General features: G+C 56.9%; 2 protein-coding genes and 1 long non-coding RNA gene across 4 annotated transcripts; 2 read left to right on the top strand and 1 right to left on the bottom strand.

Moving 5' to 3' along the window:
• The first annotated feature begins 275 nt into the window (after nt 1-275).
• Nucleotides 276-5355, top strand: HOXC10 (homeobox C10). 2 transcript variants are annotated; one of them, XM_087442289.1, is made up of 3 exons: nt 276-1108; nt 3517-3607; nt 4247-5355. In XM_087442289.1, exons 1-3 carry the CDS (start codon nt 353-355, stop codon nt 4525-4527), a joined length of 1128 nt encoding a protein of 375 aa, XP_087298415.1. In that variant the 5' UTR covers nt 276-352; the 3' UTR covers nt 4528-5355. The 2 variants fall into 2 exon arrangements, with proteins under 2 accessions (XP_087298415.1, XP_004429192.1); XM_004429135.2 differs by lacking the exon at nt 3517-3607 and having other exon boundaries at nt 276-1103; nt 4250-5355.
• Nucleotides 5356-14122: 8767 nt separating this feature from the next.
• Nucleotides 14123-14940, bottom strand: LOC106801633 (uncharacterized). Its single transcript, XR_001390963.2, has 2 exons — nt 14796-14940; nt 14123-14366 (listed from the first exon to the last, which is right to left on the bottom strand). It is a non-coding gene; the product is annotated as an uncharacterized LOC106801633 (long non-coding RNA).
• Nucleotides 14941-15156: 216 nt separating this feature from the next.
• On the top strand, nt 15157-18066 carry HOXC9 (homeobox C9). The gene is made up of 2 exons (XM_014786557.2): nt 15157-15819; nt 17517-18066. Exons 1-2 carry the CDS (start codon nt 15282-15284, stop codon nt 17759-17761), a joined length of 783 nt encoding a protein of 260 aa, XP_014642043.1. The 5' UTR covers nt 15157-15281; the 3' UTR covers nt 17762-18066.
• Nucleotides 18067-19543: the final 1477 nt, after the last annotated feature.

Below are 19543 nucleotides of genomic sequence, written 5' to 3'. Positions count from 1 at the left end.
CCCCTGCCGCCCCGGGGGCGCTTCCTTTGTTCGCGGGGAAGGGCTCCGGCGCCCCTACCCCGAGGCGGCTGCTAGGTGGCGCTGTTACTCCACGCTGGGCGCTCCGCCTGCCGACAACTTGACCCCGCTGACGTCACGGCCGTCTGAATCATCAAGGCCATTTTCAAATCCCATTGGTCTAGCCGTCACATGGTGAGGACCGAATACGCGGATAATTATGGAGCTGATATTTCCCCCCCTCCCCTTCTTTTCCCTCCCGCCCCTCCAACTGCCCCCCCTCCCGGATGGGGAAAAAAAAAGATGTCAGCTCCTCCGCTGTAGTATTGCTCCTTAAAAACCCCTCTCTCTGAAAATGACATGCCCTCGCAATGTAACTCCGAACTCGTACGCGGAGCCCTTGGCTGCGCCGGGCGGAGGAGAGCGCTATAGCCGGAGCGCAGGCATGTATATGCAAGCTGGGAGTGACTTCAACTGCGGGGTGATGAGGGGCTGCGGGCTCGCGCCCTCGCTCTCCAAGAGGGACGAGGGCAGCAGCCCCAACCTCGCCCTCAACACCTACCCGTCCTACCTCTCGCAGCTGGACTCCTGGGGCGACCCCAAAGCCTCCTACCGCCTGGAACAACCTGTTGGCAGGCCGCTGTCCTCCTGCTCCTACCCACCTAGTGTCAAGGAGGAGAATGTCTGCTGCATGTACAGCGCAGAGAAGCGGGCGAAAAGTGGCCCCGAGGCAGCTCTCTACTCCCACCCCCTGCAGGAGTCCTGCCTCGGGGAGCACGAGGTGCCCGTGCCCAGCTACTACCGCGCCAGCCCGAGCTACTCCGCGCTGGACAAGCCGCCCCACTGTGCCGGGGCCAACGACTTCGAAGCCCCTTTCGAGCAGCGGGCCAGTCTCAACCCGCGCGCCGAACGTCTGGAGTCGCCCCAGCTCGGGGGCAAAGTGAGTTTCCCTGAGACCCCCAAGTCCGACAGCCAGACCCCCAGCCCCAATGAGATCAAGACCGAGCAGAGCCTGGCGGGCCCAAAAGGCAGCCCCTTGGAGAGCGAAAAGGAGCGGGCCAAAAACGCCGACTCCAGCCCAGACACCTCGGATAACGAAGCGAAAGGTAAGGCCGCCCGGGCCGCGGCCCGGCCGGGGAGCTTGGTCTTCATGGCCGGGGCCGGGGCGGGGGTTGGGGGAGGGTTGGGCCGAGGAGGCCTTGCAAGGTCCCGGAACGCGGCCCCGGCTGGCGACTCGTGTCTCCTGAGTGTCAGGCTGGTAGCGCGTCATTTGGCTAGGGAAGGTAAGCGGCGAAGTGGAGGTGCCGGGCAGGCAGCGTCCGTGGGCGCCGAGACCGGGGATGGTGCGCACCGGGGGCAGCCTGCAGGCGCCTGGTGCTGCCAAGGGCGAGTGACTGCTCCCGGGCGCTTGCTGGCTTTGGTTTGTTTGTTCTACGCTGGTGTCCAGGGGGGCTGATGTCCCCTCGGTAAGGTAAGAGGCTTGCAAAAAGCTTAAAATGGCGATCTTGGGCCAGGGACTAGGGAAGGCTTGGGAGAAAGGGGATTTCGCTTTACTGCGTTTTCCCACTTGAAAATTGTTTCCTGCGAAGCGCGATTTGTTGTTTGTGGGTCTGATTTGTGCGTGTGGTTTGCGCTCCTGCGGTTTTTGGCTCGGCCGGGGGCCTCGGGCAGCGGGGCAGGGGCCGGAAGAGGTGGAGGTGAAGGGCTGCCCGCCACGTTCCTCCCTCCCCCAGACGCCTGGCTTGGGTATGGCGTTGGAATAGGGCATCTGGAATCTTGTAAGTTTTTTTGTCTCCCGTTCTAAATTTTTTTCTTTTCCTTTTTTTCTAGTTGAATTAAAAAAAAATTTCCGTTGGTTTCCAAAAGCAGCTTACAAATGAGTGGTTGGGCAATCTGTGTGCGTGGCAGGCGGTTTTCTCCAGGAAGGGAGTGTGGCTTTGGTTGGATTTCATTGTGGTTTTGGTTGGAGAGAGAAAGCCTAGCCAGAGTTCAAGCTCAGGGTTCAAGACTCATTTCTGCTGCAGGAACTGGGAGCCTCCAGGACCTTCCTCTGACACCTGGAGGAAAAATGTGGAGGAAAGGGAGCAGTGGAGGGAGGCTGAGGGGACCGGCTTTCCCTGAAAAGTTGGAGCAAAAAGCATCAGAAAAGGCCCAACTGGGAGGGGAGAGATAAACCTGCTCCCCACGGCACTGGCTGCTGGAAGCTGGATGTGAGACAGGCGGCTCGCTTGCTGGGCGCAGAGGCAGATGAGCGAGTGAGAGCTGAGCAGACTGGGGGCGGCCTGCATCTTGTGGCGCTTTGTATATGGATGCGGCGCACACGCATGCCTGGCGGCACCCTGTGTCACACTCACATACACCCTCTCTCATGCTCCGCGCACACTCACGCATGCCCGCTCACACACACATGCACTCTTTTGGCGGGCAAGGGCAGAGCCTCGCCTTCTTGGGTCTCCTCTGAAAAGGTGGCCTTCGCAGATCAGCCATGGAGACCCTGGCCAGAAGATGAGCCCGGCTGTGTTCGTGAGGGTGAAAGGAGAGTGAGGCGCACACACCCACGAAGGCTTCGTTGTGGCACGTGTGTAGCATGAAAGTTTAATTTTATACCCTCTCCCCAGACCCTGAGCTTGGCTGGGGTGTACATATTGGGTAGGAAAAGCTGCATCCTAGCCCCACCAAAAGCAAAGTCAAGGTTAACAAGTCCACCTCCTAACTCAAACTGCCCGCGTTCCAGTAGGCTCCTCTTTCTCTCCTGCCCTCCACACAGCAACCTAAGCCCTCCCACCCCAACTAACCCCTCTTAGTCTGCACTTTGCCTGTGCCCTTCTTGCCTCCTCCTCTCCCATTTTGGTGTCTCCACCAGGCCAGAGGCAAGAAGGCTTTTGGTCAGACTTCCCCATTTGTAATTTCCCCTCTCCCCCCCAAACCCAACACCACCACTACGAAAATAAACAGGACAAAGTTAGAAGTGGAGAGCCTTTAAACAATTTGGCAGGAGGCTGCAGGTGCAGAGGTGGGAGCAGAATTAGGGACGTTCAGATGTTTTAGACCACTGTCTCAAGTTTGCATTTTTCTGGTGCCTCCTGGTTGTCCTAGGGCCCCCACCCCACTCCCCATCAAGACAAGACCCAGGAACCTGGCAGTTTCGCTTGGCACAGAGGGGAGATAGAGCGCAGAGCCATCAGCAGAGTCCTTTGCTGGGTGCGCCTCTCAGGTCTCTGGACTCTGAGTTTTTCCCTAGAAAATATGGCCAAGGTCTCTTCTGCTGCTTGAGGAAGAAGGCTGGTCCATTTCAGCAAGAATATGTCCCAGGGAGAGAAGCTATCAATAGGATAAAGGGAAATACACACTATTCTATAGTATCTCCTTATAGAAATAGACACATGTGTACATGCCTATGTGTGTGTACATATGTGCAGGAATACACATGGACATACAGGCATACATGTCTGCATAGACTAGGCAGGAGATTTCCAGGAGGCTGCATTTCCTCAGGATATCTCTCTCCCTTGACCTTAGGTCCTACGGCCAGGGCAGTTGTCTGAGGACCCCTCAGCATGCCCCAGAGCTGTTGCCCCTGACCTCTGCTGCCTGCACAAGCCCCCTGCCTCTGCTACTCACACCTGGGGGAAATGGCCAGGAGAGGAAGAGCTGGCAATGGGAGATCGAATGGAGCAGAGTTGCTCTGTGGCACTTCAGGTGGGAGCAAGGGCTGGGGGTTTGGTGCAGGGACAGCTGCAATGGCCTCTGGCAGCAGAGACTGGGGCGACGTCCCTCCGCTGAGTTGAACGGGGTCAAAGCTCTCTGGGAATTTCTCTAGACAGCAGGGTGGACTCTGCAACCCGGTGTGGGGCCTGGAAAATGCTGATCCTTCTGGCTGGAGCTCTCCACAGCTGGAAGGGAACAGAGAGGAGGGAAGGCCGGGTGAGGTTCAGAGCACCCAGCAGGGTCAGCAAGCTGAGGGAGAGTGGGAGTACTCAGAATCTGCTAGGTCAAGGTGGATTTGGGTAATTTAAATTTAATAAACGCTTTGGAGGCATGAACCCTCTGTCTTTCATCCCTGTAAGTCTAGACCCCAAAGAAATTCTGAGAGCCCTGAACCCAAGAGGACCCCACCAGCTAGGCCCGTGGGGTGAGAGCAGTCCCCTGTGCTTCCTCAGCCGCCCCCACAGCAGGCTGGCAGAGGCCGAGTCGTGCTGCGAGGGTTTGCCTCTTCGAGGGATACTTATGTAAATAATGTTATTTTTAACAGAGGAGATAAAGGCAGAAAACACCACAGGAAATTGGCTGACAGCAAAGAGCGGAAGGAAGAAGAGGTGCCCCTATACTAAACACCAGACGCTGGAATTGGAGAAAGAATTTCTGTTCAATATGTATTTGACGCGAGAGCGCCGCCTGGAGATTAGCAAGACCATTAACCTTACAGACAGACAAGTCAAAATCTGGTTTCAAAATCGCAGAATGAAACTCAAGAAAATGAACCGAGAGAATCGGATCCGGGAACTGACCTCCAATTTTAATTTCACCTGAGCGCGCGGCCTCCCCTCCCCCTCCCCTCTCTCCCCCCTCCTTCCTTTCCCCGCCCTCCTCCCTTTGTGCCTGGTGGTATATTTTTTTTTCCTCCCTGAGTATAAATGCAACGCGCCTGCAAAAAAGGCAAAGACCTCAGACTCTCCTTCCAAGGGACCTATGGTTCGTGCTGCGAAGATGCATCCTCCTAAAGCAAGAGAAATGGGGTGCCGGCTGTGGGGTGTGGTGTGCCAGCATAGCCGAGGGTGGGAGTGTGGCTGGTGTGTGTGTCAACCCCTCACTCATCCACGCACTCACACACAGCATCCTGTTCTCCCTGGAAAGTTAAGGTCGAATCCACCCGATTATAGGGGAAAAAAGAGGACAAAAATCAACCAGAGAAGGTCTGTAATCTCGCAGAGCACAGTCAGAATCGCTCCTTCCTTGCTGCATTTCCTTCTTAGAATAATAGACGTTTTGGAAAGTTCGGCTAGTGTTTGTGTGTTTGTTGTAGCGCCCAGCGCCTCCACAAAACCCCTCTCCGTGTCTTTACCTCCCAGTCGCTCTGAGAATCTGCTTGAAGTCTCGTATTTGTACTGCTTTCTGCTTTTCTCCCATCCTCCCAGCACCCCCACATTCCCCATCCACTGATATCTCAGAAATTCCATCCAGAGGAACAAAAAAAAAATTAAAAATTAAAAATAGAACATAGTGAAGCAAAGACAGAATGCCCCCCCCCACATATCCCCCTGTCCCTGTCTGGGAGTTGTGTTATTTAAAGATATTCTGTATGTTGTATCTTTTGCATGTAGCTTCCTTAATGGAGAAAAAAATCCTAATAAATTTCCAGAATCATAATCCTCAAATGGGTGGTTTTTTGTTTTTAGTGTTTTTTAGCGACACCCCCTCCCCCAAAAAGAGGCTGAGTGTGTGGATGTGTGTGTTTTCTGTTTGACTCATCTCCTAGAGCCTTTCTAGAATGTCTCTTGGCGGGTTTAATGTAAGTGAGAGACCATAACGTTGATTTAAATATTATCCAGGTGACCACAATAAGTCAAGGTCATAAAACAGTAATGTCAGGACGGTCTTGGTGCGCGCGAGAGGTGGATTTTATGATCTGCAAATATAATGTGGTGCTGCAGTAAAAGATGCATTTAAAGGTGACTGGAGGAGGGAAAGAGGCAGAGAGCAAACTGCAATCTTGAGGAGCAGACGGATCTGATTGCCTGGGGTGCTGGGCCAGGCGCACCCCACCGCTGCTGGGGGGAACCCCAAGAGCCCCCCACCTATCTAAGGAGAGGAATAAACTTAACCGCCGGAGGGGGACGAGGAGCTCAGCCACCCCCCCTCAACAGCAGCAGCAGAAGCATGAGCAGCGGCAGGAGGAGGAGGCAGCGACAAGGTAAGAGAAGCGGTTTCTTGTTCTTCTCTTGGCGGTGGAGTGGGGACTAGCGGTGTCCCCAGGTGCCTGGTGCACAGTGGGCAGAGCAGGGAGGAAGGTGTTTCGGGCATCCGTGCTTGCTGAGAGCCCAGGCTTGCCTTGTGGCTGCCCACAGCGGAGGGCAGTGGCCGTGAGCTCCCTCTCCTCCCCTCCCTGGCCCATTGCCGTGGGGTTCGGCAGTTAAAGGGGTAAATTGGTGGTTTTTGGCTTCTTTCTCTATGCGGGCACTTAGGGTCGCCTCGAGGTCGACACATGGGTCTAGATGTCGCTCAGTCTGGTATGTCTGCTGGCGGGAGCAGAGAGGGTGGGCTAGAGAGGGTTGGAGCTTGAAGCTTAGTTTTTCCTGCTTTCTGCTGGCTTGGATGTGAGCCTTATCCAGGCTCTTGGTCCCCACGCTCCCCGGCCGTGGGGCTTTGCCAGGCAAATGGCCTGACTGGAAGAGGCTCTGGAGCACAGGCGCCCGGGTTCGGCCACCCATAGACGCAGGGAAGCTGGAGTCGAGCAGAGAGAGGGAGAGGATTAGAGGGAATCTAGAAGGAGAGCCAGATGGACAAGACAGGGGACCAGCTCAAGAGTAGAAGGACACTCCAGCTTCCCCCAGGGCCAGGGCCAGAGGCAGGGGAATAGCTCCACTGCGGTGCTGGGGGCAGGGCAGGGGTTTGGCGGCTGGAGGTCCTGTTTCACCCGAGTTTCCCTGAGCAATTTTCTTAGACCCAGAAGCTGATGAGGCAGTCAGACCCCCTACCCACTCAGCCACCCAAAGTCTAGTCTCTAGTCCTTAGGGAGGTTGTGGGGGCGGAAAGGGGGACGGGGCTGAATTTCTTCCTTCCCCAACCCCCTTCCCTTCTCCTCCCGATAGATGCAAAGCTGAATCTCCCGCCCTGCTCGCTCAGCTGATCTGTGGCTTAGGTAGTTTCATGTTGTTGGGATTGAGTTTTGAACTCGGCAACAAGAAACTGCCTGAGTTACATCAGTCGGTTTTCGTCGAGGGCCCCAACCCACCTATCCCTCTCCTCCCCTCCCCAGTGGAACTGCCCCACAGCCCCCTCCCAGATAGGACACAGTGGGTACAGACCAAGGAGGGCAGGCTGTGACTGGGGCCACAGGACAAGTCTGGAGAAGCCTGCTTTGTACTGTCCACCCTCAGCCTGTCCCAATCCCTGTGACTGAGGGAGAAGAGTTTTTCCTGCAGCTATTGTTTCCTGGGCCCAGCTGATGGAGACAGACAAAGAAGGTCTAGCCAATTCCAAGGAAATTCAGGAATTTGAGTAAGAGGTGGCCTGGTGGGCCAGCTCAGTTGGGCAGCAGAGTGGGGCAGGATCACTAGGAGACAGAAGAGCACAGAAAGAAAAGGGAGTCTCTGGAAGGATTAGCGTCTCTCACCTGCCACCTCCAAGGAAAAAATATGCCTCCAGTCAGCTGAAGCTGGAGATTCCCCTTAGAAAAGTGGGGTGCCCGGGTCTCCCAAGAGTTGGAGAACTCTGAGCACCAGCTCAGCCACCTCCCCTTCCCCTTCTACGGCTCTGTCCCCAGGAGAGGGGCATATTTGGGGTGTTAGTAGGTGAGAGGAAAGCCATCAAGTCCAAGTAGAAACCCCTCACACACACCCTACTGGGGAATGTCAGGGCAGGAACCTGGCTCTGGTCTCTGTCTAGTTGTCTGTGGCCCATAGGCCTTGGTCTGTTGTGTCTGTGGCTGTCAGGCAGCTGCTTGTCCTTGCGCTGTGTGGAAATGTCTGGATGAACGGAGGCTGCCAGCGCCCACCATTACCATATTGTTGGGAAGGTTGTTGGCTGATGCCAGGGGGAGGAGGGGTGGATAATGGGGTCAGGGGGAATCCGAGCAATGTGAAACTTTGTGAAGCTCCTTCTCCTCCTTTTCCCTCCTGGTGCCTCAATTCTGGTCCTGATTGCTAGAGAAAAGGCTCTCAAAAGAGGTTTCTCTGCCTGCGGAGAAAAATGGGGGGGAGTTCATGCAGAATGGGGAGATTCACCCCTGTTCTCAGAGAGACTGGGAAAGAGAAAGCCAAAAGGAGGACAGTTCTTGGTTCTCTTACTTTGGAATTATTTTAATTATTAAAACATTATAAACTTTCAGACAGGGGAACAAAATCACGTCCCTGTAACAAACTATATACATGGAGTTCTGTATTCTGGCAGCTATCTGCTGGGGGGATATTTGTAACCTTGTATAAGTGTGGGGCTCTGTTTCTGTATCTCTGTCTCCTCCAGGCTCTCTCAAATCCCCTGTATGTATTCACGTGCATACCCATGTATTTTTCTCCCTCTCTGTACAAAGAGATTTCTTTTGACCCCAAGGAGGCTAGAGGAGAAAATGGTAATAGAGTCTTTCTTCTCCCCAGTTGAATTTGTCAGTCTGTCTTTCTGTCTGTCCCCCAGTCCTTTGTAGGGGGGTAAAATCTCTTCCCTTGGAGGCAAGTGCTCAAATCTCTCTATGGCTCCCAGGGACATAGAGAGATTGTCAGAGAGGAAGGCCAGCTGGTTCAAGGCAGGCAGGGGCTCCCCTGGTTTGGGAGCCCCTAGCAGTCCCTGAGTTTTCAGGCTGTCAGAAGCACAGGCCAGTTGGAGTGAGGGGAGTCCCAGGCAGGAGCGGGGTGCTGCAGAGTGCCTGGCTTGGAGACAGCGTCCCTGATGGGCCGAAATTCACCAATGAACGACTTCTGGGCTTTGGGTCTCTCTACCCCCATTTCCATTTCAGAGCCGCTGGGCTTATGCGGGGGGTGTCCACAGAGCCATGGGTCTGGGTGTGTCCCCTCCCCAAAATCCTGGGGAATGGGGCGAGTTCTCATAGGGCCAAGGTGAGGGCCAGTCTGGTGGCTAGAGTCGACCTCAGGGCCCTGAGGCCGTGGATCATGGCTAAGGCAGTGGTGATTATTTATTCGCTTCGCTGGAAGGGAGTCTTCAGAAGAAACAGCGTGAACAGGAGGAAAAAAATTATCTCTCGTCTACGGATATTAAGATGGATTTTTATTTCTTAAAGGACCCTCCCCGCCGAGAGCGCATAAGCGTAAACTTAATATATGCTCCGCAGCCCAACTCCAGAAATCGCAATAAAAGTTAAAACCTCCCCTACTGGTTTTTTTTAATTATGATATGGGAAAGAGGAACAGGATTTATAGAGCTGAACTCTCGGCGTGTGAGTGTTTAAGACTTGCGGGAGAAGGAGGAAAAGGCAAGAGCTTGCCAAGGAGAGCCTTGGTCTCTGAGACACCTCGCCGGCTGCCGGGGCTCCGGCTCAGCCCAGCCGATCCTCTGTGGCCTCCCTGGGACCTCGGCTCCCCAGCACACTCCGCTCGGGCCCACGGCCTCTCCTCGCCTCGCCTCGGAGATGCAGCCCTTCTCGGGAACAGGTGAAGGGCAGCGGCGGCCGGGGACTGGAGGCTGCGGGTGGGAGCGTCAGGGCACGGGCTTTGTGTGGGTCCCGTGCAGTCCGGGGCAGGGCCGCAGCCCGAGTGGTCCTGCGGGAGCCTTTGCTAGCAGGGGGTGTCCGGGCCGGGCGCGAGAGCATGGACAAGGTGGATTGTGTGTGGACTTTGGCCGCAGACGGAGCGGAGCGGGCTCCGGGGCGGAGGCCAGCGGCAAGGCGGGCAACCGGATGTTGAGTCTGTAGGAAGGACCTTGAGGTCTGTTTGGTGTTTGGGCTGCCGGGGGGGGGGCGGCGGCCCAGAGTGCGGAGCGCGCAGCGCGCGGGGCGCGGCGGCCAGCGTGGGCGAGGCGGCAGGCCCCGCACACCTCAGCAGCTACAGGGCCGGGGCCAGGACGGCTGAACTCAGGCCGACCAATGGTCAGAGCAGGACAAATAAATGCTGTGAAGGGTCTTTCTTTCTTTCTTTTCCACATAAGAGGTCCCTTCTGTTGTCTCTTTCGGAGATACCTGGATTTGGTCCAGAACAGGTTGCCCGCGGGAGGGCTCCGCAAGCGGCAGCGCGCAAGGGAGGGAGAAAGGGAGGGAGGGCGAGACAGAGGGAGGGAGGAAGGAGGGCGGGCAGCGGCGGCTGCGGTGGCCGGGGCTTCCCTCCCCCGGCGGGAGGCGGCTGCCCTGCATCTGTGGCCGTGGGGAGCGGAGGAGCAGGTAACGAAGGCGCTTCCCGAGGCGGGATTGGACCAAGCCAGAGGGACCAAGGGACCGAGTCTTCCGGGTCTCTGCCCAACGCCCTGGAGGGGAGAGAAGGTAGGGAGATCGGCGCCTGCCGGCCTGGCAGAGAGGCCCTGGGCAATGTTGAACCTGTGTTTGATTTCAGGCTTCACACTCATGTTGTGAGTCTGTCTGCCTCCGGAGATGCGGTTTGCCTGTCTGTCTGTCTGTCTGAGAGGTCCCAAAACCTAGGCTCTCCTTCCAAAGGCTGAAAAAATTGGGAAAATTCGTCGGAGTGTGCACTTTCATTCATTGGCTTCTCTGCAACTCAGCGGGGCTGGTTGCTGCGCCCCCAAGTTGGAAGGGACTTTCCTCCAGCTTTCTGGATGCCGGATCCTCTGGTTCCCTCCGCCACGGGCTGAGTTTCTGGCTCCAGGTTCGCGGGTTGTCCTGAGGTTTGAGGCCAGACAGCTCCTAGTCTGGCAGAGAGGGCGGGGGAGAGACTAGCGGCTCTGGCCCCTTAATTGTACTTCGGACCCGTATTGTCTCTCCTTTCGCCACCTCGGCTTCCTCAGTCTGGGCTCCAAAGTCACTGCAAATTTCCTTGCGACACACACACATCACACAAAGATCAGGTAACAAGGCGCCCAGGGCCGTGGGGGCTCCAGGCAGAGAGCACCCCTAGCTCTGAGGCCGCTCCCCCTCCAGCTACTCCCCAGGCTGGGAAACTAGCCCGGCGTTGGGGGCGCCGGAAATGGAAATAGCCCCGTTTGCTGCGGGGCGGCAGGGCAGGGGGCCGGCGGGAAGGCAGGCGTGGCGTTGAGAGGGCCACGTTCACAGGCCCTAAGGGTTTCACTTCTGCTGGGCTTGGGGGCCTGACTCCTGGTGTGTAGGGATCCCGGATACGCACCTGGGTGGGGGCAGGACGCGGGTCTCCTCGCGGCAGGCCAGGAGAATTCAGTCTCTGCTTCCAGCGCAGGCCTTAGCTAGGAGGAGTTGTGTGTGGGTGTGTTTTTCCCAACAAAGAGGGATCAGGAGAGAGAAGGGGGGAAAGTAGAGGGGAACCGGGGAGGGGGCGGGGAGCGGGAGAGGGCAGCGCAGAGGTGAAATGAGCCCATTTCAGGGGGAGAAGGAAAATGAAAGCAAATGGAGCACGGCCTCCTCCGCGCGGGCGGGTGCTGACGAGCCGGGGAGCGGCTCCCTGCCTGCAGCGGCGGGGATGGCCCGCTGGGGGACCGGGAAAAGCCTGTTTTAAATTTAATCCGAACTTGACGGTGTGGATTGAACCGGAGGGAATTTAAATCACTAAAAGGGAGGCGCAGGGCAAGGGGAGGGGATGACTCTAACCTGTCTGTCTTTCTGTCTGTTTGTCCTTCCCACGATGGTGCTAGCTTGTTGTGGTGGCAGCTGTCCAGGTCTGAGGTGAGGGAGTGAGCGTGCCCCTCCCCCTTAGGGGGCTCTCCTGTGCCCAGTGAAATCTTTTGGGGTCAGAGAGGAGCTCTTAGGAACCAGAGTGGATGCAGAGCTGTTAGCTCAAGCTGGGGTTTTCCCCCCTCCCCAACGGGGAGTCCCAGTGGCCTCCAGCTCCAGCGCTGAGGTTTGCCCCAGCGGTGCTGAGGAAAATTGAAGGGAGTGGTGGGGGTGAGAGGGAGTCTGGGAATCTGGCAGGAGATTCAGCTGGAGTAACTGAACCTGGGAAGACAAGCCCCTCCTGCTTGGTGCCCCCACACCCTTTGTGCCCCACACCTACAGGCCTGGGTTTGGGGGGAGCCTGAAGGTCTGCTTCAGAGCCCTGATCTGCCACCCCACTTCCAAATGCAAAGGATGGGCGTACAACCCACGTGCAGTTGTGGAACCTGAGGGCCCTCAGTCTGGTGACCTCAGGGACTCCCATCTCCTCCAGCCCCCCTCCCCGAGGTTGCCTCTCTCAGCAAGGCCTGGGCAGAATGGGGTATTGGTGGGGAGGGGGCTGTGGGCCAGGTCTGCATCCTGATCCACAGCTGGGTCTGTGCCTGAGTGGAGAAGGTCTGAGTTCACGCTCTAAAACGAAGGTGACAATCTCCCCTCAATTCCACGGGGAGTTTGACGGCAGCAGGGAGCGTGGGCCGGGTGAACCCGTGGTGATCCAGGGTGATCCCGGCTGCCCTGCTGCTGCCTCTGCTGGGTGGGCAGGCAGGGTGGGCAAGCAGCTCCGGAGTTGAAAAGAAGGCAGTGGCCAAAAAGGGTAGGAGAGAAAGGGGCATCTGTTTACAGCCACTGTGTCTGAGGGGCTCTCCCAAATAGTAGCAGCCCATAAGAGAGGATCTTTGGGGGCGTCTTTCTTCTTGGAAAACTGAGGTTGGGGCAGATGGGCCTGTCCCCTGGCGAAGATGCAAAGGAGGAGCGGGGCGTCATGTCTTCTTGGCTCCTGGGCTGCTGCCTGGGCCGAGATGGGGTTCTCTATCCCAGAGGCCTAGTGTACCCACCCCAGCAGGTCGCCCGGGAGGGGCAGGAGAGGAGGCCTCTTCTTCCTTTGTGTCCGGACAGAAGTGGCCGCCGCGCCCGGAGCCGGTCCCTCGGCAAAGGCCCGGCGAGCCAGCGGACTGCACAATGCCACGGCTGCTCCACCAGCCCTCGCCCTGCCCCGTCCTGCCTGCCTGTCGCCGCCCTGCCTCCGGCTCACTCTCTGCACGCCTTCCTTTCCCTGCTCTCCTATCTCCTTTCATCTTGCCTCCCCTCTTTTCTTTAATTTTCCCCTCTCTCTTTCTTTTTATCCTAATTCTCCATTTTCTTATTTCCTTCCCTCCTTCCTTCCTTCCTTCCTCTCCATGGGCCTGGCGCCCTGTTTCAGTTGTTCTGTCTCAGGCTGTCTCGGGCTCAATCTCTCTCAGGGTCTGTCCCCTGACGTCCTCTTGGTCGCAGTCTGGCCCCGGGCCCGCTGAAGGCTACATGTCTCTGCTCATCACTGCCAGTGGCCTCCCAAGAGCCCGGCAGGGTCCCCCAGCCACCCTGGCTGGAGGAGGTGCTGCCGGCGCTGGGGATTTGGAGAAAGCCTCGGCAGGGGGACGGGAACCTCCTGTCTTTTCCTTGAACTAGTGAGGGAGAATTTTTGATTGACAGCTAACCCGACTCCTTCAAGGCCAAAGAGATATTGTGTTTCTTGCTGTAATTTAGATTTCCCAGGCCAGTCCAGTCCGGGGGAGGGGAAGACAACCGGAGCCGAGGGTGAGGAGGCTGAGGCCCCGGTCGCCTCTCCCCAGCCAGGCACTTCTCACATCCCCCCCGTGCGTCGAAATCCCAGCCCCGCTTGACCGAAAAGGAAAGAACCGGAGAGGGGGAGGAGCAGGGACTGGGGAGGGGGCCTAGCAAGCTGGGGTCAGTGCTGCAGGCTGCAGATCTACCCTCCCCCCCTCAACTTCCCTCCCCCCCGCAACACGCTATACTGTCTGGGACACCTCTTTCTGGCCCTTCTCCACCCCAGAGGAGACAGGTCGACAGAGATGCAGGAGAAAACCAGCCTCCACCCCCACCCCTGGCATTTGGTCCCCTCCTGGGGACAGGAGTGGGAAAGAAGGGCAGGCATCTTGGGTCTGGGAATCCTCGTCCTTCCCTGCTGCCTCAAAGCCTGCGTCTCAGCCTCAGCTCCTGCCTGTTTCCCCCAGCACAAACTGGGGCTCTTCCCTCCTGACCCTGAAATTGTACTCCTCCTCCAAATTCACTGTGCCATGCCTAGGGTGCATCTGTCTCTGGGGACCTCACCTGCCCTTATCCGCCCCCAGCCAACCTCCCTGTCCCCTCTCTTGCACCCACTCTGAGAATTTCCTGCTTGCCTAAAGCCCACCTTTACTAAACCATCATGGGACAGTCTGATGGAAAGCAGAGGGCTGGGCAACGAACCCCAAATTCAAGGAGGAGGGTAGCAGCCAACTTATTGGGGGGAGGAATCTAAGTTGTCTGATCTTCCCTACAATCACACTGCCCCCTCCAGAATTCCTGCATCAGAGCCCAAAGAAACTGCTTTCTCCCATCCCTCCGTTGCTTTTTTCCCGTTCCAAAACAGCCTACAATTTTATTTAATGAAAGACACATTTATGAACAATCAAATGATCCTCATAAAAATTTTATTGAAGAACGTAAAAACAAGCTACTTGCCCACGACCGAGGTCGCTCTCTTGCCTTGCCCGCTCTCACCCTGGCTCTCTGCAGACAGAGCCCGGGACTGACTTCTTTTTTAGGGGGGGCAGGGTGTCGCAGAGATGGAGTTGGGGGCAAAGGAGTGCGAGCAGGAAGACGGGATGGGGACGCCCCACTTAAGTTGTGTAGATCTCTTCTCCACTTCTTCAAGCTGGCAAAGAAAGATAAATAGACATAGACAGATTTAAAATAAAGGCACTTGCATATTTGTGCCAAAGCAAAGAGAGGACTTCTGATGCTAAAGATGCATGAGGTCCCGAGGTCCCACCCCTCCCACCCGCGGACCACCTTCCCCAAGCTTCCCCTAACCCAGATTTGGGGGGCCGAGTTGGCCAGTGGCAGAAGGACGCTCCCCTTTCCCTCCTTCCCTCCCTCCACCCCAGCTTCCCCAGTCCCCTCCCACCTCCCTCCCTCGCTGCTGCTGCTCCTGAAAGAAATACATACATACACACTATTTAAAAACGCATTTTTAAAAGCCACGTTCCGAACTGACAATCGCTGATCTCGGCTCGCGCAGAGACTGCGGGAGCGTCGGGGCCGACAGAGACAGATTACGTCAAGAAATAGTTCCTCCACCTACCTCGGCGGCCTCTCCGCCCCTGCGGGGCTCCCGCGCCCAGCTCGGGCCGGAGGTCCGGGTACCCTGGCTTCGGGGACTGGCATTTTCACCCCATTAAGAAATCCTCCTGGGGGAGGGGCGGGAGGCCATCTGCTTATGGGTGGACTTGGGCCAGGGGGCTCTCTGATGAGATACGAGTTGTGCTGAGGGGGTGGCCGATGCCTCGGGTCCAGAGTCCCGGACCCCCAGTAAAACGCAGGTCGCGGGGATCAGCAGAGAGAAGGGGGTGGGAGAAGAGAAAAAAAAAAAAAAGCAAGGAAAAAAAAGCCCCTGCGCATTGATCCGCGCCGTATTTTTGGGTAAATACGATCACGTGGGGGCCGGGGAGCCAATGAGCTGCGGGGAAAAGGCTGGAAAAATAATTACCTGCCTTGATTGTTCTGTGAGCAGATAAAAAGTACATATACAGTTCATACAATAATCTTATGTATGTAAAACCCCGTTACGATGTCGGCGACGGGGCCCATCAGTAACTATTACGTGGACTCGCTCATCTCCCACGACAATGAAGACCTCCTAGCGTCCAGGTTTCCGGCCACGGGGGCTCACCCCGCCGCCGCCAGACCCAGCGGGCTGGTGCCGGACTGTAGCGATTTTCCGTCCTGTAGCTTCGCGCCCAAGCCGGCCGTGTTCAGCACGTCGTGGGCGCCCGTGCCCTCGCAGTCGTCCGTGGTGTACCACCCGTACGGCCCCCAGCCCCACCTCGGCGCCGACACGCGCTACATGCGGACTTGGCTCGAGCCGCTGTCCGGCGCCGTCTCCTTCCCCAGCTTCCCGGCCGGGGGCCGTCACTACGCCCTCAAGCCGGACGCCTACCCCGGGCGCCGCGCCGACTGCGGCCCGGGCGACGGCCGCAGCTACCCGGACTATATGTACGGCTCGCCCGGGGAGCTGCGCGACCGCGCCCCGCAGACACTGCCCTCGCCCGAGGCGGACGCCCTCGCCGGCAGCAAGCACAAAGAGGAGAAGGCCGACCTGGACCCCAGTAAGTTGGGAGCAATTTTCCTTTACAACCAGCGCGGGAGGGGAGGGGAGGCCGGGCGGGGGGAGCCGGATTACAGCCCCTCGGAGCGGCGCAGGGAGCGCGGGCGAGGGGGCGAGGACTCAATAAAAGCGAATTACCTTGGGGAGCTTTCAGGGGCAGGAAGGTCTGAGAAGGGGGCCCAGGGAGCCAGGTTGGGAGAGGGCTGAGGGGGCTCCTCTCCCAGGAGCTGGCTTTGATGAGAGACCCCCGCCCCCACACCCCCAGCCCAGGCTTTTTGGCTCAGTCGCTACTTTCGAAGAAATGCAGACAGGGCCAGGGCATAGGGTGGGGGCGAGGTTCATTTTATGGTTGGAGGTGGGATGGAGGAGAGATGAGCAGGACACTGGGGGCAGAGAGGAAGTGCCCCAGGGAGAAAAATCACCCCTTCCTCCCAGCCAGCATGGGAGTGCTCACCCCACAAGAGAGGCATAAGACAGAAGGTCCATGGACTTCTCCCCCAGGAGCGCTGGGTGAAGGATCTAGGGGATTTCACAGCCTGGGAACTTAGAGAGATCAGGACTTCCAGAGTTGGGGGAGAGGAGTGGGGTCCCAGTCTCCTTAAACTTGAGAGCCCTCTTCTGAAGGTCTGCAGGAGAGAGGGCTGAGAATGAGAGTCAGGGATGAGGAGTGGGGAGAGGCATCTCCCCAGGTTAGAGAATTATACACATACACACACCAGCACACACACACACACACTCCAATCAGGGAGACAGGAGCCTCTGCGTATTGCAAAGAAGAGTAGGGATGGGGGGGCAGGTGGGAGCTGCAGGGCCAGAGAAAGGGGAAAGACGGGGAAACAGCAGGGGCGGGGGTGCAGCCCCCTGGGTGTGAGGAAGTGTCTGAGGAGTCCCAGGAGGGGGCTGCAGGAAATCCTTTCCTCCAGCCCCATAAGGGGCCAGGGCCTAATTATACCCCTCTGAAGGCTTCCCTCCTTGCCCTCAGCTACTCCCATAAACCTGAAATTGGAGGCTTGGCTCCTGCAGAGCCTGTCCTGAGGCTGGCAGGAGGGGGGCCCTGGAAGCCAAACAAGGCAGCTGAGATGTGGGGGAGCCTGTCCCCCAAGGCCAGCAGCTCTCTGGGGAGAGGAGAAAGGCTTTTTCCATCCCAGCATCACCCTGAGAATTCGCCTCAGCAGGGTTGGACTCGGAGAGCAGAGCGGAGACGGGCGCTGAAGAGAGTCACGAGGGGCTTGGGGACTCTCAGGGTCAGAAAGCAGAACTGCTGAAATTTCAGGACTTGGTCGTGGGCTGGGAGGGTGGGAGGGGGTAGAGGAGGAGGGAAGTGGGGAGGAGAGAGACCTCGCTATAAAAATAAAAAACAAGAGAGAGAAGCGTTTATGGGCCTATGAAACGGTTGGGAATTTGGACTTTTTATGAGGATATTCTCGAATTACTACTCTTGAAGCTGAGGACCAGAATGTAGGGGCTTTGATAGCTTCGATTTCCTATAGTTTTTAGGTGCTGGAGACTGAAGAGGGGGGATATGGGGAGGGGGCAGAAGGCAAAAGGAGTAAGGGGGGAAATTCCTAAAACAAAATGTGTCCAAATTCAGGTTCAATTATTGGGTTTGGGGAGCCTGGCTAAGCCTGGGGGTGGGGTGGCAGGGGTCCTGGGCTGGAAAGCGGATCCTCTGACCCCTGCCTGTGTTTGGCCCTCCAGGCAACCCCGTGGCCAACTGGATCCACGCTCGCTCCACAAGGAAGAAGCGCTGCCCCTATACCAAGTACCAGACGCTGGAACTGGAGAAGGAGTTTCTCTTCAATATGTATTTAACCAGGGACCGTCGGTATGAGGTGGCCCGGGTCCTCAACCTCACCGAGCGGCAGGTCAAAATCTGGTTTCAGAACCGGAGGATGAAGATGAAAAAGATGAATAAAGAGAAAACCGACAAGGAGCAATCCTAAACCCTGCCCCTGCCTGCTGCCTCGGCACAGCCAAGGGAAAAACAAAAAACCCCACAAAAATACCCCAAACCAGGCGGGAGAGAGCACGAGAAAGAAAAGGAAAGAGCAAGATAGAGAAAAGCCCGTCAGCCTAAAAAGAAAAAAAAAGGAAAGGGAAAAGGAAAACTCTTGCGATTTGGGGGGGTTCAGTGTTGAGAAATTGGTGTTTTAGAGTTAGTTCTACCCAGCGAGGAGGAGGAGGCGGGGAGAGAAACCGCGTTCTCTTCTCCCAGCGCAACTGAAATAAATGACACACACAAATGTGATTTTTTTTCTCCTTTCTTCAGAGAAGCCAGTACTTGAATCGCTATATTTCTATTTTTTTTCCTGTATTGTATTTGATCCGGGCCATCCCTCCCCAGGCCTGGGGTGCTCTGCGTGCAGATTTTGTACAAAAAAGAAACACACACATATACAATAAGTATTCCCAGCCCAGGAGCTGAGGGCGAGGGCCGGGACCGTGCCGCAGGCTGGGTCCGGCAGCGGCGCAGGCCGGCGCCTCAGGCTTGTACATAGCAGTGTCTCCTCTCATCCCCAGCGTCCGTCCTGTAACGTGCTTCTGTTTGTTATGGTAGAACAGCTCTGTGTTAATATATCGAAGTCACTTAAAAACCCAGAAACCCAACCGCATCCAGTTCTCGTTATTTCTCCTCCCTGTGGCTCCCAGGCTGCTGTCCTGGAGGAGGCAAGTGCACAGATCCTTTGGGGGAGGCGGGACCCAGGGAAGGGGCTCCCTCTACCTCGGAATGGCAAGTGCCCACCGCTTCTCTCCTGGCAGGGTGGGGTGGGGGTGAGGGCTCCAGGGTCGGGGTGGAGGCTCCTGAGGCCTGGGCTCAGCTTGTGTCTGCCCGGGCTGACTGCCTGTGAGTTTCCTGCTAGCTCCATGGAGTCATGGGTGGGTGGGTGGGGGCAGGGCATGAATGATTTTCCCTGGCTGTAATTAATTGTAATAATTTATGAGTACATGAGATCGGAGGGAAGAGATAGGTGAAGATGAAAGTTGGGTGCTGGGTGAGGGCCCGGACTGGATTCTTGCCTGCCTGCTTCGGTGCTTCGTGCTTCGAGGGATGGCTGGAGGGGAGGGAGGGTGTGCAGTGAGTGCTGAGGAGGAAGGCTGAGCAGGCCTCAGGGAGCAGAACAGACTTTGAGGTTTGCACTGAGAGTAAAAGCAGGAAGATGCAGAGAGAGAGAGAGGAAGTAGGGAGGGAAGAAAGAAAGAGAAAGAATGAAGGGAGAGAGGGAGAGGGAGGGAGGGAGGAAGAAGGAAGGAAGGAAGGGAGGGAGGGAGGGAGGGAGGGAGGGAGGGAGGGAAGGAAAAGATGGCAAAGCCAATACAATAATTAGATTTAGTTTATACTTCTCAGTGCTTCTCTCTCTCTCTCTCCATCTCCTAGTCCTCTCTCTTCTTCTCAATCTGTCTCTGGTGTTTAGTTGGAATGTTGGTTTGGGGGTGACCTGGTTATGCTGTGCAGCTACAGCATTTCTGGGGGATGGCACGGCCAGGGTCCAAGGAAGCTGCTCAGGGATTAGCCAGGAGGGGAGTGTGCCCTGGTGGCTGTGGGACCCCAGGCGCAAGGGTGTGGGGATGTGTGTGCAACAGCCCGATGGGGCTGGTCAGCTGCCCTGCACCCCAGAGCACCTCCCCAGAACCGGCAGTTTTCATCTGCTAATCAGAAGCAGACGCAAGCTGCTGGGTCTGCCTCGGCCCGGCGCCCCCTTTCTCGGAAATCCCCCAATCTGGAA

This window comes from Ceratotherium simum, chromosome 17 (genome assembly GCF_057802395.1).
Source record: "Ceratotherium simum simum isolate JZ-2026a chromosome 17, ASM5780239v1, whole genome shotgun sequence".
Classification (NCBI taxonomy): Eukaryota; Metazoa; Chordata; class Mammalia; order Perissodactyla; family Rhinocerotidae; genus Ceratotherium; species Ceratotherium simum.
The sequence above is the reverse complement of the archived record's forward strand: the minus strand, read 5'-3'. Positions and strand labels throughout refer to the sequence as shown.